Source organism: Glycine max, chromosome 16 (genome assembly GCF_000004515.6).
Source record: "Glycine max cultivar Williams 82 chromosome 16, Glycine_max_v4.0, whole genome shotgun sequence".
Taxonomy (NCBI): Eukaryota; Viridiplantae; Streptophyta; class Magnoliopsida; order Fabales; family Fabaceae; genus Glycine; species Glycine max.
In genome coordinates, this window is record NC_038252.2 from 8,960,368 (window position 1) to 8,976,657 (window position 16,290).

The 16,290-nt window shown below is 32.9% G+C and overlaps 2 protein-coding genes across 2 annotated transcripts; one reads left to right on the forward strand and one right to left on the reverse strand.

Moving 5' to 3' along the window:
• Window positions 1-2,429: 2,429 nt before the first annotated feature.
• Window positions 2,430-10,132, reverse strand: LOC100791376 (uncharacterized protein At2g37660, chloroplastic). The gene is made up of 9 exons (XM_003548566.5): window positions 9,781-10,132; window positions 8,484-8,596; window positions 8,284-8,337; window positions 8,054-8,138; window positions 7,743-7,848; window positions 5,987-6,073; window positions 5,761-5,858; window positions 4,454-4,563; window positions 2,430-2,701 (listed from the first exon to the last, which is right to left on the reverse strand). Exons 1-9 carry the CDS (start codon window positions 10,061-10,063, stop codon window positions 2,636-2,638), a joined length of 1,002 nt encoding a protein of 333 aa, XP_003548614.2. The 5' UTR covers window positions 10,064-10,132; the 3' UTR covers window positions 2,430-2,635.
• A 3,615-nt stretch (window positions 10,133-13,747) lies between these two features.
• On the forward strand, window positions 13,748-15,858 carry LOC106796403 (uncharacterized). Its single transcript, XM_041010290.1, has 2 exons — window positions 13,748-14,860; window positions 14,942-15,858. The coding sequence occupies exons 1-2, from the start codon at window positions 14,450-14,452 to the stop codon at window positions 15,596-15,598; spliced, it is 1,068 nt and encodes a 355-aa protein (XP_040866224.1). The 5' UTR covers window positions 13,748-14,449; the 3' UTR covers window positions 15,599-15,858.
• Window positions 15,859-16,290: the final 432 nt, after the last annotated feature.

Genomic DNA, 16,290 nt, shown 5'->3' on the forward strand with positions numbered 1-16,290 from the left:
AAGAACTACGTAGGTCTGATTTCCTCTTCAATGGAGGGTACGTAGGAGCAAAAGCCCTGCTTTTGTCGACCTCAAAAAATAAAAAGAACTAAAAGTTATGATAACACAATTTCCACAATTCTAAAAAATAGGTTGTTGTCCTTTGAGACAAACGTAAGAGGTGCTAATACCTTCCTCAAGCGTAAATACAACTCCCAAACTTAGAATTTTCATTTTGACCGGTTTCCTTCGGTTTTTCTGACGTTTCCCACAAATAAACGTTGGTGGCGACTCCGCGCATCTTTCCTCCTTTGGAAAGCGCACCCATGAGCCTCGCATTCGCTCGCCCGCGAAAGGGCATGTTGCGACACAACAATAAGTGTTTTTTCAGTTTTAGTCAATCGCACCGCATATGGATGTCCAACTAATGACTTGGCCAATTCATGACTATGCACTCCACAAATCAACTTCACCATCCAGCCTTCTCCTCCAACCACTGGCTTGCAACGAAGCTTGAAGGGACACCCACATTTCCTAGTCCTAGTGTCTCTTCTGATAAATTATTTTTTCCTACACCTATACTCGCCACTCCTTTCACAGCCAATTAACACAAACGTAGTCCTTCCTCTACTACCTGTGTTTCTGTCCGACCTTAAAATCACCACCACAAATCCGTTTTCATGAGCCACAGATCGAGCCCACCACAAAACATCCTCTTGACACTCAAAAACCTACAAAGAAATCCACATAATTTAAGTTTTCTACCAGTATTCATTTTATTAAATCTGTGACAAACATTAACATTATAACCTGAGAAGTGTTGAACGCATCTGAACAATCAACATGTGGTTCATTCGCACCACATGCTTATGCATTTTCATAATCCATATCCGCTCGTTCAGACATTATTTCATACATCCACTCATCTTCGTCCATCTAACCAAATCAAACAAAAAATGGCCATACAAAAAAATTAGTAATTTAAAAGAAAAAAAGGAAACTTAATTCCAAAAATAGCAAATACCAAAAATAAGTCTCTTACGGATCAACCTGATCCGTAAATCTGTTATGGATCAACTTGATCCATAAGTTACAGATCAAGTTGATCCGTAACAGACTTACGAATCAACTTGATCCGTAAGTCACTTACGAATCAAGTTGATCCGTAAGTCTCTTACGGATCAACCTGATCCGTAAGTGATCCGTACGTTCGCGACAAACGCACCACCTTCAGCGTACCTCGTTTGCCGTCGCCGACCACCGCAGCACACCTTCACCTTCACCGCACCTAACCTTTCACAATGAACCAACGAACCCGAGACAATGCCGCATGAAAACCACAAAAACAGAGAAAAAAAGTGGACAAAAATGGGGGTTGTGTGCATTTCTGAAAAAAAAAGTTTTTATGAGGAAAAAATAAGCCAAGGGCATTTTTGCCATTTATGAATTTTGCTGGGTGCACCTAGCAACACTCAAATCTAAAATGAGATGAAGTGATGAGATCCAAAATGAAATCCACGTATACTGGCCTATATGGACTTTGGTGTTGCCACCTAAAAGGGTAAAACACACAAGGTGGAAGTAGGTTTTCAAAAAGAATGGACGTGGATCATAAAGTACATACCTTTAAGGCACGAGTGGTTTCAAAGGGCTTTGAGCAAATTCATGAGTTAGACTATGAGGAACCTTTTTCCAATTTGTGATGCTTAAATCAGTTCAAATCTTGCTTGCTTTTGTAGAATACCACGATTATGAAATCTAGCAAATGAATATCAAGATTGCTCTCCTTATATGGAAGCTTCTTGAAGATGTGTACATGAAACAATCTTAAGGCTTTATCACTCTAGGGGATGCTTGAAAGGCATGCAAGTTGCAACGATCCATTTATGAATTAAAACACGCTTCTAGAAGTTAAAATCTTAATTTAGATCAAGTTGTGCAGTCAATCAATTTTAATACTCTTACCATAGCATTGATACTTGGCTTTATTGGATGTTTATTTATCCTAAATTTGATATCTAGCCAAGTTTTGTAGGTTTGGATTTAATTGAGTTTTAATTTAACGTAAATATTAATCTTTGTTCACTTTCAAATTTTTGTCCTTGTTAAGTTCATATCTTGAGTTCAGAAATGCATTTGAGGTGGTCATGATGTTTATGGAAAGCTTAAAGAAGAAAAGTAGACCCCTTATTTATGTCATATTTTTTCTTAGTTAATATATATATATATATATATATATATATATATATATATATATATATATATATATATATAATTTTCTTTCTTAACAAAGAATTTAAAAATCATCTAACCTTTACATATTTGCTTTAATTTCTCTTTATAGTATTTTCCTTATTTCTTTTCTAAACCAGATATGTATACCATTACTCTTCCCCTAATTTGTTAACAAATCATTCGTTAAACTTTCCATGAAGGTAATTCCTATCAAATAACATTGCTGAAAATATTTATTATAGTAAGAAAGCAAACTGATCCAACATTTCTATTTTTTTTTACTGGTTTCTTGCTTTTTGCTTACTCTTTTTTCTTCTCCTTTTCCTCCTCTGGACATGTTTTCTTTCGTGTGTTTGGTATATATTTGGATGTAATGGGTACACATGGCTTGAAATGATATAAAAGTTTATTGGTAGTCCAATTAGAAAGTGTTTGCAGCCTCGAATAACTCTTGCCACTTCTTAGCTTCATTTCCAGGACCTTCCCCCTAAAATATATGCAATTCAGTATCAACAATATGCATAAGTCATGTATATACATATATAAAATGGAGTAAGGTTTGTCAATGAAAAAACAAAATGAAGGAATGTATAAACAAAAATAAACAACTTTAAATATTTTCCAGCATTTGAATAACAATATATATGAAACAGAAACTTAGCAGTAACAAATAATTAGGAATTTTAAAATATTATACTTATAGTGAATATTGTGAAAAAATAAGCTTAATTCCACTATTAGTCTCTTTACTATCATTGTACTTTTTAATTGCACGTTTAATATATGCATTTAAGCATCAAGAATATGCATAAATATTGGACTAAGGATTTTTTATTTTTTAATACAGAGTAAGGAATATATATATATATATATATATATATATATATATATATATATATATATATATATATATATTAAGCTTAATAGTCTCTTTACAATCACTTTTTCTTAAACATGATCCTCTCCTCTCTTTATTTTCCCGCTAATTCGATCCCCATTATTTTATTTATGCAACTTTAGTTCATTTATTAACTTAACATCCAAAATTAACGGATATGTTTATGTGACACCACATCCACATTAACACATCCAAATTAGCACTTTTATGCAACATTAGTATTTCTATTAAAAATTGGATGACAAATTAACGGAAAGACTAAAATTGTATAATTAAAATAGTAGAGGAATCAAATTAGCAAAAAATTAAAATAATTGAGAAAAAAAATGACAATAATAAAAGAACCAAAAGTATAATTAAGCCATTAAATTATGAATTACCAAGATTACTAGCATTGTCCTCTATAATGTTTTTACACAAGTTATAGTGATATTATTCAATGAGAAGAAAGATTATACACTAACATTAAAAAAAATTTAAACAATCACCCAATTACAATTAAACATGTAAGATAAGTTTATTGACTTTTATGATAATTACTTTAAAATACATATTAACGATAAATTATGATTGAACGATAGTGTAAAAGTGTTTTACATTATCAATGCATAACTATTAAACTCTTAAAAAAAATGCAAAGAATTGAATTCATTACAAGATATTGAATATCATCTAACTAATGTAACACAAAAATATCATCTCACTAAACTAAAATGCATGGCTTATGAGGCCTAATAGTCATTCAGTTACAACTTTAATTATATACATATCATTAATATGTGCTTGCAAAAAAAAAAAATCAGCTAATTGAAAATTTGAAACCCATTTTATGAATAACTTTTGCATATATAAATGAGAAAATAGGTAATGATAATGTAAAACAATTTTATTTTATCATTTAATCAAAAATCAATGTATATATTAAGTTTATTGACTTTTACAATAATTATCTTAAAAGTCATATTAATAATGATTTTTAATCGGTTGATAGTGTAAAAGAATTTATGCTGATAATGAATAGACAATATAGCGATTAAACTTTATATAAATTACTATATCTTATATTTACTTCTAATTGTTTTGAAAAATGACATTATTTTTGAAAAATATGTCACTGCCGCCAAAAGAAATTCATTTCTTTTAGGTGACATATCCATTGTTTGATGGCTGAAAATCCAAAAAGTACAGGCATTAGCCATCAACTATTAACATAACATTCAAAGCACACATTCAAAAACACGGAGGAGATTCTACCATGTCAGTATGATCTCACACACTAACACATCAAATCAACGTGTCACTGTATATATCTAAAACCAAAAATTACCACTGAAACTTTACCTCAACAGAGTTAACTTCATATACTTGGTTTTCAGTGACTTCAAGATCTAGTGCCTGCACGCATGCTTCAGCAACCACAATTCTGCTGGTCTCTCCCACTAGTTTATCTCCTGAAAGCCCGTTGCCAAATTTCTAAAACTTTAAACAAAAATACTAGCAAAAAATATATGAGCCATATTCATGTATAAGTAACTAAACTGCTAAGGGAAGAGACAAATAAGGTACATAAACTTTCTATATTTATCTCACGTAGGAATGACACATAAACATCCAAAAGGAAAACCCTATTCACACAAGCATTTGTTGCCTAATTTCCTATATAATTTATGGGTACATATTCCATGATGTGTTAGATTATACTTATGGTTAGAGTATAAGCAATAACAATTTGTTTTTCTGTTCTTCATAATACAGGCGAACTCGAACTCACATCCTAGAATTGATATCACAGGCTGCAGTTGAGTCCTCTGTGCTACTATTCCCTTCCATACGGGATAGTTATGATAGAGTGTGTTGGTCATCTGAAAGGGATAAACATCAGAGAGATCTATACCATTGGACCACGAGCACTCCTGCCTGCTATTGTTGAAAACTATCTGCTCACAGAGATCATCGTTAATTATCTCATGGCCCAACTAACTAACAAACTCTAATTATTCTACTGCGTAACCAACTATGGGGGTTACCTATCATTCTGTTAATTTTTTTCATGTCATATCCTATTTAACCAACTACGGCTATGGAATTATGATAAACCCCCTTACAAATTCAACAAAAGTTAAGGATACGAACCAACTGGCACTCCTATGTATTCAACTTCAAAATCTAAATGATTCAATCGGAAATACTGTTTAAGACTTAGGGAAGTATAGGAAGGTTGGTTGGTAATTTAAACAATCAAATACAGCAGTAAAAACACAACAAATCCTTTTATGCCACCAGCATTGGGAACCCATTTTTCAGGCTATCCCACAGCAGTTACTGATCTTAATAATTATCTTATAAGTGTAGTCAGTGGAGGACTGTTGTACCAAGACCATCACACAGTTATACATCTAGATCTAGCTAAGGGTAATTCAACCGCAGCTCAGGCTCCTGCTTCATTAGACAAAAAGTGGTGGGAATCTAATTTCTTCTATCTTTGAAACAAGCTACATTGCTAGCAAATCACATTATTAGTTTGCTAGACTATATTCACACACACAGCTGTTATAGCTTTCTAATTGATTCAACTGAATATTGCTTTGGAAATTAACATAAAGAAAGCTTAACTCTGCCATAGTTATAAATGAGCATTACTCATATACCTTGACCTATAAGGACTGCTCGTCGTTGTCCAGCTGTTGCTTTGAGTAAAGTATTGAGATCATAAGATGTGTATGGTCCATCTGTCAACCTTCCAGCTCTAAAATGCATTTAAATATGCCATAAGGGAACTTCAAAATTTTAAGATACATAATCCAAGTTAAAAGTCCTCCTCCTCTTTGTCAAGTATCAACACCAAGAATGAAAGATGCAAAAACTTCACCTTACCTGATTATGGTAAATGGAATGCCAGACCTCCTAAGAAAATCCTCCCCCATTTTCTTATATTTCAGGACACCAAATAGGTTCATAATGCTACATGAAAAAAGAACATTAATAGGCCAATGAATAATTACATCATTGATCAACTGGCATTTATTTTCTAATTAACTTATTTACCAAACACCAATTAAAAGGTACTGATGAAGATCATGAATATTTAAAATGAAGATGCGGTAAGGATAATAAGTAGTTTGCAATTTTACTAACAGCGTAAGGCACTGACATGTCTCGAAAGTAGGCTGCTACGAAAGGATGAAAAGGGAAATGATGCAGACAGAGAATTATGAGAATCACTCTTCAACAACCGAGCCTTATCCCACTAGGTGAGAGTGGTTACATATATTAATCAACGCTATTTTGGCTCTATCAAAAACAAAATTTACATAAATGAGGGTTGGATCAACTGGTCAAATAGTGTCAATAAAAAAGGTTTGGGGTTCAAGTAGTGGTCCATCGTTGATAAGTCCCCCCCCCCGCCCCCTCCAAAAAATATAAAAATTTACCAGGCTTTGAATTTTATACATATTTTCATTCAAGCTATTGATCTCCTTAAATGAACAACCTCCTTCTGTAAATATGACATGGTTATCTTTTCACTTAATAAGAATGAAGGGAAGGCAGACAACATAAGGATGTTGGCCACCACACCTGTGATGTTGCCATAAACTGGGGTGTTTATTACTCGACTTGCTTAAGGGATCATACCCAAGGGTATTGCTTGATTTCTGACAACCTGTCTTAAATCAAAATCTACATGGCACAATATTGATGAATTCATATATGATGTGAAATGAGAAAAAAACATTTTTCAAGGAAGTACCCACATAAGGCTAAATGCAGATTTCAAATTCAGCTAATTTAGGAATTGTTATGACCCAAGTCCTATTGTTAGGTCCAATAGAGTATTAATAAGCTGTGTCTACTGTTAGGCCTATTCCTAGTATTAATGTTCCTTATTTGTCTTTTACTGATAATTGATAATATAGATGATGACTCAGGAGGTAGGTTCTAGAATGAGGGTTGTTGTTGAGTTTGTTAGGACATTGCTGAGTGTGTTGCAGTTGTACATAGTCAGGTTAGTATAATGTTGTTGCATATATATTGATTGTAATGGTTCTGTGAAAGGTAGAGAAAATTCAATTCAGTTTTAGCTTGCTATTTCCTTCCTCTTCCTAATTTTCTATGGAGTTATCCCTTACTCGAAAAGGGTTTGTATCAGGAATTTTTCTAATGCTGCCCACTCCCCCTCCTGCATGCCATTAGTCAACTATTACATTGTGGGAACACGATTGTTAGTCCTAGTAATCATAACTAGGATAGGTTAGACAATTTCCACTATTCAAGTTTGGAGCACAATATTGACTATACATAATGAAACCACGTCTTCAATCAAGAATAGCCAACAACAGAAAACCATTATCGAATCACAATAACAATATAAACATCAATTAATTTCAAACTCTAGTTCATATCAATTTGTCTTACATTTGAATTTGACATCAAAAGAAAAAGTCTCTATAACCCATCATGGACAGGTCAAACTGATGTTTTGAAGTTTCAATTAATTTCTCATTAGAAATTTAGAAGGGCCCTGTTCTGAATTACCAGTTAAAGAATTCTACTTTCTTGCAAGCCAACTGACAATACTACAAAAATCACAGGCAACTTTGTCAATTAAGAACTAAATATGAGGAATGCTTACCTCCATGGCAATTCATTGAACTTGGTCACACCTATTGATGACACAAGAACAACACTCTTCACTGAGGAAGGCAATGCAGATACTAGATTCTTTACTCCCATCCAATCTTCAAATTAAATACTTTTAGTCAAAATAAAAAATATTGACAAGTGCTTGAAATGTAGATGAATTTTATGCTATAGGAAACTTTGAATAAAAGGCATTACCATTATGCTTACATTTTCCACACTTGAATCTTCACCTAACTAATCTTCTATTTCATTCTAGTTATAACATCAAATGGTGCAATATATGTTTGACATGATTCTTACCAACTCTTTCTGGTGTATTATCATCATCCCACCGCCTTGAAGGAAAAGCTGTTGTTCCTGTGCAGCAAATCACGTGTGTGACACCCTATAAAGCAAGTAAATAAAAAGCAAGGAAAACAAGAAATGAAAATTATTTCCAACATCTTCATTTTTTAATGAAATAACTCATCAAAATGAAAACAATTCAGATCAATCAAATATTATTCTGTAAAATATTCTACAGAGCTTACCTCAAACATGGATGGATCCAAATCTCCCTGCTTCCTAGTGTCTCCTTTGAATACCTGTTATGTTCAGAAGCTCTATATAACTAGAAAATATAGAGAATGGATGAAAACGAATGAACACACAAAATTTGTTGCTCCTCAGAGGGACTACTAAAGCAATTAAATTTGCACTTTGACTGCTCATTAAAGAGTAGATGATGTACCTGCAGTTTCTCCTTATCTTGTTCACCAAACAGTTCTGTGGCTTTGTCAGGATTCCTAAGTATCAACCGTGACTTAATATTCTGCTGAAGCAGTGATGCTACTACCAGCTGCCCTGAATTGCAAGGGATCAACTTCTTCACAAACTTCCCCAAGCAAATTATAGGCAAGAATTATGTATACTTTTCACAGTTTACAACTCTAATCTGAATGTATAAAATAACATTATAAAGGGGATCCCAAAGGCATATAAATGCACAAGGAAGGATACACAAAAAACAGAAGTTACTACAATACTCATGTTGATTTAATATCATTATTTCAATTGGTTATAGAGTAAACCTTCAATTTCATCCTCTAAAGATTGGGGTGTCACCACATCAGTCCTCAGATGTTTGTAACCAGATTAGTCCCTCTGATATTTCAGCCAATCATAGAAAGAGTGTCAGAAAAAGAGTGTCAAAGAGAGTACTGCATTACTCATGTTACAATTCCCTTTACAACTCCATCCATACCACTAACAATAAATAACTGCAGTAATCTCCCTTTAATTTAATACTAATTATAATTGCACGCTTCTTTACTAAAAAAATTAGAGTAAATAGATCATGCACTTAAAGACTACTGTTTACAAGGATTTTACACTGCTAGCCAATCACATATTGTCATGCATGGTAAGTTTATTGAATTTTGTGATAACTAACTTAAAAAGTCATACCTGTCATGATTTCTAATTAGTTGACCGTGCAAATTTTTATATAGTGATTATGCATAGAAATTATTGATAGTGTAAAGAGTTTTTAAGCTTTTACATTATCATATAATCATAAATCATCACCTATCTTAAGTTTGATGTGTTTACAATAACTCCTATAAAAACCATACCAATAATGATTTCTGAGGAATTTTTGTAACATTCACCGTGAGTAGAAATTAAATAAAAATCAGGACCAAAAGCAAAACCAAAACCACATTACTTATAATAAATAGTGGTGATATTTGAATATCTCTTTATTTTAAAAACATCATTAACACCTCTTATTTTGGTCTATCTCTCTCAACCTATCACATCGTATCACTTATCATAACTATATTTTCTTCACGTTTTTCTCTCTCTCACAGGTGTCTACTAGCATTTAGGTGTCCAAATATATCTTTCCTATAATAAATATGAAAACTAAAATGCATTAAAAGTTGTATAGAAACTAAATTTCAAGATACCATGATACTAAAAATGATGTTTTGTAGATAAACAACTTCGAAGAGTGAAAAAGAGATGAAGATAAATTGTGTGTTTACCAACGCCTCCAGAGCCACCAGCAACAAGGACCAGTTTGGAAGAAGAAGGGGTGCGTTGGGTATCCTTCTTCAACTCCGAACTCTTAGTTTCAACCGCTTCCTCGTTGAGAGCATTTTGCGCTTTCGCGTAAAAGCAATTATAATTACAACTCCGTTTCGAAGCCAAAGAAGAAGAGAGCGAAACTCTGTTACTGAATTTGGTGAAGAAGAGAACTTGACGCTGAGTAACAGAGTGGTGTCGCTGGGCGAAAGCCATAGGGAGTGTGGAAGTTGTAGAAGCCATGAAACACAACAAGCGCTGACACAACACAACACAAACGATACCACAAACTAACTCCAACTACTATAGTTATTAGTTACACACCACAAGATTTATTTTATTTTTGTTTTTTGGTGATAAACGGGGACCTCAAGAATGGAACTGAAATTTTTTCGTTATGGTACCATGTGTCCTGCGGTTATGTTTCTCCAATAGTCACCGTCATCATCATAATTACAAACTTGAAGATTTTTAGGCTAATTCATTTGTTAGTTTCACAATTTTTAAAGAGAAATAATAAAGTCTCTTTCTTAAACCCTTTGACATATTTTCTTTTATTAATTGAAATTTATTAAAAATTATAAAATTTGATAGATCCTTCATCTTATTTAATATCTCTCACTCTTATTTTATAATTTTTAATATAATACATTTTAATCAATAAGAAAGAATATGTATGGAAGGATGTGTTATACAATATGTTACTAATACTTCTCTTAAAAAAAATTAAGATTGATATTTTAGCACGTGTATTATATGTGATAAATTTAAATATTTATTTTTAAATAATTAAAATTTATAATAAATAAATATTTTAAATATAAATTTTAATTGATAATAAATAAATGTTGTATATATAAATTATATTTTAAATTTATAGTGAACATTTTTTTTTGTTTTCACTATGATAACTGATAGTTATGGATATAAATTTTCTCTCTTCAAATAAAATATTCTCTATATACATTATGAAGAATTGAAATCCTGACCATATGCTTAAGAAACTTAGTTATTTATTTCTAGTGAATAATTCATGTAATTTTTATCTTCACTTGATTTAGTTTCTATCATAAACTTGTCATTAACAACATATTTATATCCCTAGAAATATAGCAATTTTGTTGTTATGTCCTTAAAAATGTAACATTTTATAAAGGCAAATATAAAAAAAAGGAGGAGGGGTTGAATTATAATTTTAGAAATCTTTATATACCTTTTTCCATAAACACAAATCTTATCATTTGAAAAACAACTTTGAAAGAGATAACAAATTTTCTTAAATAGACATAGTCACACAATTGAAATAGACTTTGCAAAAACATATTTTCAAAAGCAAAATCAAATTAACACCCAAGGTTATATAAAATACAGAAGAAGATAAATATCATACACAATTTATAAAAAGTTTTATGTATTTTCTTGTAAATTTCGAAACTTTTTAAAACACTTTGTATATCTTGAGAGAAAAGATTAAAGAACTTCGATTATATATTTGTCTATAAGACGATTGAGAGTTATTCACTGAGAAAACAAACTTCAAATCTTTTGATTTATTTAGAGTCAGCAGTGGCTTAATAGGACAAAAAATACTAGGTTGTTTCGAGCTTGGTTTGTAGAGCCAGAAGTGGTAGTGACTGATACTTGACACTCAGTTGAAGTTAGTGAAACTTGGTGATTTGACAAGAACTAGAGGTAGTCTCAATGGTAGAGATAAACCTATATAAAATCTTAAAAAGTAATTTGAATGTAGCACGTGGGTTTTTATGTAAGTTCTTCAAATCTTTTGGTATTTATAGGCCTTCTTCAACAAGTGTGAGTTGTAATACCCTGAAATTTACAACCTAGTAAGTGGATACATTAGGTAAATCTACCTAAGGGGGCTTATTTTAAAAACTATTTACGGGATGGGGTATGTTTCAAAAGAAATAACGGAGGGGGTCTGTTTCTGGGTGGAAACCGCCATTGCCACTGGCGGCAAGGCTGAACCCGCCATTGCCACTGGCGGCAAAGCTGGAGAGAGGAGAGTATCGTCACTGGTAGTGGCGATATAGGCCACGTAGGAGGGAGAGAGGAGAGTGTCGCCAATGGGAATGGTGACACACCCCCAGCTGGAGCCGCTAGCCCTTCTGGCGAGATAGGCCACGTGGGACTCGCCCACAGTGCTGGCGAGACAGCCATGCTTCACGTGAAGCTTCAGAGGCTTGCAGGGCTTCAACTTTTCAGGCTTCCAGGCTTCAACGTTCTGCTCTCCATTGTTTAGGGATGCAGCATAGCATTGTTTAGGGATACAGCATATACAGAGTAGGATTTGAGTAGCTTTTGACCATTGTATACGCTTTTCTTCTATAAAATAACTTCAACGTAAACTTTGGATTCACACTTCTTTTCTTCTACCTTACTTTGCTTTTCTCCATTCTTGAATTTCTTGAGTGTTCTGCGTGCTGTTGGTGCTTTGCTTTTGCTGAGTTTTTTTCTTGCATAGTTCATAATTCCTAATTGCCTGGTAAGTGATTTTCTTAAATAACATTTATATATTTATATATTATGATTTATATATTCTGTTTGTTAATATTTTTAAAATAATAGGTTAGCTAGATAGGTATTGTAAGGTTAGGTTAGTTATTATTATTAATAAATTAATAAGTATGCTGTTATTAATTTTTATGTAGTAACGGATATTTGAAGAGTAGGTTAGGTTAGGTTAGTTAGTATAAAAATATTATTTAGTTTGTAGTATATATTTTTAGATTTGTAGTATATATTTGAAGGTTAGTTTGTAGTATATATATGATATTTTAGTAAGCCACAACCAACCGTTCCGACACACTTAATATTAGCCTTAGAAATATTAGGCACACACGTAATATTAGATAAGGTAGAAATATTAGGTATAAATTAATATTAGCGTACATATTTATAAATTTTAGGTAGACATAAATTTTTAGTTTTTATAATATTAAGCATGTTACACGTAAATAAATAATTGTAATATTAGAGATGCGTAAATTTGCTTTATTAGTGTTATATTTTTGTGTGTTATATATTTTTGTATGTTATATATAGATAGTATAGTTTTAAATAAATGAATTAATAAGTTAATATTGTTTGAGTTAATAATTTTTAGTTTTTAGTTTTTAGTTATATATATATATATATATATGATCAGTGTTAGTTTTAGTTTGTTGGTTAATATTAATTGTTTTAGGAAATTTATGTTATTAAATATATGATAGATTGTACATTATTATAATTTTTGTATATATATTTTTAAATAATTTTTTGCATTTCAATATTTGTTTGTATTATAAATAATTTGTTAGTCCATATTTTATTCAATTATTTTTTTTGTTAATTGTTGAAAAAAATTATTTATTTAAAGTTTTGTTCACATGTATTTTAATTTATGTATAGAATATATTAAAAATTGGCCAGTTTGATTTTTTTCAAATTTATTGTTATATATTTAATAATGTTTTTATAAATGTGTGTAGTTTAATTTAATTTATATTATCTACAAATAATGTATTATATTTTTTTTTGTAGTAGCAATGGCATCTTCATCATCATCTTCATCACATGTTAACATTAAGTCTGGCCCCATCGATGCTGATGTATTATGAATGCAACCTAAACATGTTTCAGAACATGTTTGGAATGGGGAAGAAGATAGGAAATTACATATCAGACGAGCTGTCCCCACGTATCAAGGGGAAGAACAAATTCCTGAGCAAATTTTTCCTTTTCTTCTACAATCTGGTTTCGCCTGGATTATCAAGATGGGGTACTTAAAAATAAATGCCTCATTAATTAGTGCTCTGATAGAAAGATGGAGGCCGGAAACACATACCTTTCACATGAGATGCGGAGAATTTACTATTACTCTCCAAGACGTCTCTGTATTGTTAGGTATAAGTGTGGATGGTTTACCATTAATCGGTCCAACAAATCTTGATTGGGCTGATTTATGTGAGGAATTATTGGGAGTCAGACCACAAGAAGATTAAATTAGAGGTAGTGTGGTTAAATTAAGTTGGCTGGCTCACCATTTTGCCCAAATAAATAATGACGACGACGAAGAACAAGTACGAAGGTTTGCCCGTGCATGGATATTGAGATTCATTGGAGGTGTCTTGTTCGTTGATAAAAGCAGTAACAAAGTTTCGCTAAGATACCTTCAATTTTTACGTGACTTTGAAGAATGTGGCAGATATGCATGGGGAGCTGCCGTACTTGGTTTTCTATACAGAGAAATGTGCAATGCCACCGATTATAAAACTAAATCAATCGGAGGTATGTGCATCTTACTACAAATGTGGGCATGGGAACGATGTCCAACCTTGGCTCCAAAGAGGACTCCTTCCCAAGTAGAAAATACACCACTGGGGCATAGGTTAGTCATTTTTAGCAGCGTCTTTCATTTTAATAGAATAAATGGTTTTACCATATATTAAATTTTAATCTTTGTAGGTGGCTGCGACGTGGAAACCAACATATCGACAATGATGATGTGAGAGTTTTTCGTCGCAAGTTAGATATTATGAAACGTCATGAGGTAAGAACATGTTATTCTATTTGTAAAATAAAAAATTATGTGTTATTTTACTAAAATGTTCATAACTATGTTGTTATATGCAGTTTGTGTGGGAGCTGTACCCATCAACCGTAATATCACTGTTGCCTCCCGTTTGTTTAGTCGGAAGTCTCGCGTGGTACGCGGTGGTGCCACTAATTTGTTTCCAAGTTATTGAGTGGCACCAACCGGACAGAGTATTGAGACAATTTGGGATGCAACAACCAATTCCAGAGTCTCCTTCACAACCCTTAAACATTCATGGCATAACATTGAAAGGGAAACATGACGAAAATTGGGGGCAATTGTTCGCCCCAATGATTGACCAGTGGAATAATCGCCATGCATTTAGGGTCGACGCTTATCCCCAACAAGAAGGCCTATTGAGTTTTAACTCGGACTACATGGTCTGGTATAGGCGAAAGACAAAGATGTTTGTTGACCCAGCAAATGCAAAGACGGCTACATTGGTATTTTTTAATTTTTTTCAAATTTTAACTTGAACTTTTATTTAATGATGGCCATTAATTTTATTACCCTTATAAATGCAGGGTGAAGTTGCGGAGGCATTACAATACATGGTGTCTCCTCAAGGGAGGAATACATGCACATTTGATGATCTCGTGCCTTATGTGGAAAAAATTACAATTTTATTCGAAGAGCAAGAAAGAGTCACTGAGCCAGTGTCACATGGTCCCGCATCAGAGCGTCAATTTCCTGCACAACAGTTTCACATGCTTCAGTCAAGTATTGAAACTCAGGGGATAGACAGAAGAAGGGACACTGTTGAAGCGGAAGAATATTCCCAACAAATGGCGGAGCGTGGCCATGAAATGTATTACACGCCACAAACATTTGCTGAGTATCCGACACAGATGTATCAGTATCCTTTTCAGGGTCATCACACTGATACTTCTGCAAGCCAGCAATCGTTCGGTGGTGTTGCGGAAACACAAACTCATTTTTCATGGCCCACAATGACCCCTTCACAGCAATATCATGGCCCAATTCCAACACCTAATGCCCCGTTAGGAATACAATGGAATGTACCGGGACAAATACCTAATACGGGTGACTTATTCGGTGTTGATTTGCGGCACGCATTTTCTGCGGAGGCTGACAAAGAAGAAGCGGGGAGGCATCGGGGCAGAAGAAATCCTGATCGCCAAGCACGAAGATGGGATCGACCATGTGGCACATCCTCATGACATCACGGACACCAAAATGAATGATTTGCATGTCTTCGTTTATTAAGGCTTTGTTCTATATTTGTAATTTGACATTCATGGCGTAATGTATGATATTCAGTTTATTAAGACTTACTTATGGATAATATTTATGTCGCGTATCAAACTATAATAATCAATGAACCCTAAACCAAATAAAACTCAAAAACTAACCCCTAAAATAAAAAACCTAAGCCTAACCCTAAAAAATAAGAACTAACCCTAACCCCTAAAATAAAAAACTAACCCTAACCCCTAAAATGTTCAGAACTAAACCATAACCCTAAAATAAAAAAAACTAACCCTAACCCTAAAATTAAAAAACTAACCCTAACACTAACAATTAAGAACTAACCCTAACCCCTAAAATAAAAAAGTAGCCCTCACCCCCAAAATGTTCAGAACTAAACCCTAACCCTAAAATAAAAAACTAACCCTAACCCTAAAAATTAAGAACTAACCCTAACCCCTAAAATAAAAAACTAACCCTCACCCCTAAAATGTTCAGAACTAAACCCTAACCCTAAAATAAAAAAACTAACCTTCACCCCTAAAATGTAATTTTATTTCATTAGAAGTACACAGGAAAAAAAGTAATTTTATTTCAACTTCTAAATGTAATTTTATTTCATTAGAAGTACACATTAAAAAAATTAATTTTATTTCAACTTCTA

What these genes read in the sequence shown, in the direction of transcription:
- LOC100791376 (XM_003548566.5), bottom strand. Translation starts at nt 10,063, where the DNA reads ATGGCTTCTACAACTTCCACACTCCCTATGGCTTTCGCCCAGCGACAC. An exon ending in TAATACACCAGAAAGAGTTG is followed by an intron (nt 7,849 to 8,053) that starts GTAAGAATCATG and finishes TTTAATTTGAAG; the next exon opens with ATTGGATGGGAGTAAAGAAT. An exon ending in TTCAATGAATTGCCATGGAG is followed by an intron (nt 6,074 to 7,742) that starts GTAAGCATTCCT and finishes TTTTTCATGTAG; the next exon opens with CATTATGAACCTATTTGGTG.
- LOC106796403 (XM_041010290.1), top strand. Translation starts at nt 14,450, where the DNA reads ATGCAGTTTGTGTGGGAGCTGTACCCATCAACCGTAATATCACTGTTG. An exon ending in ATGCAAAGACGGCTACATTG is followed by an intron (nt 14,861 to 14,941) that starts GTATTTTTTAAT and finishes TTATAAATGCAG; the next exon opens with GGTGAAGTTGCGGAGGCATT.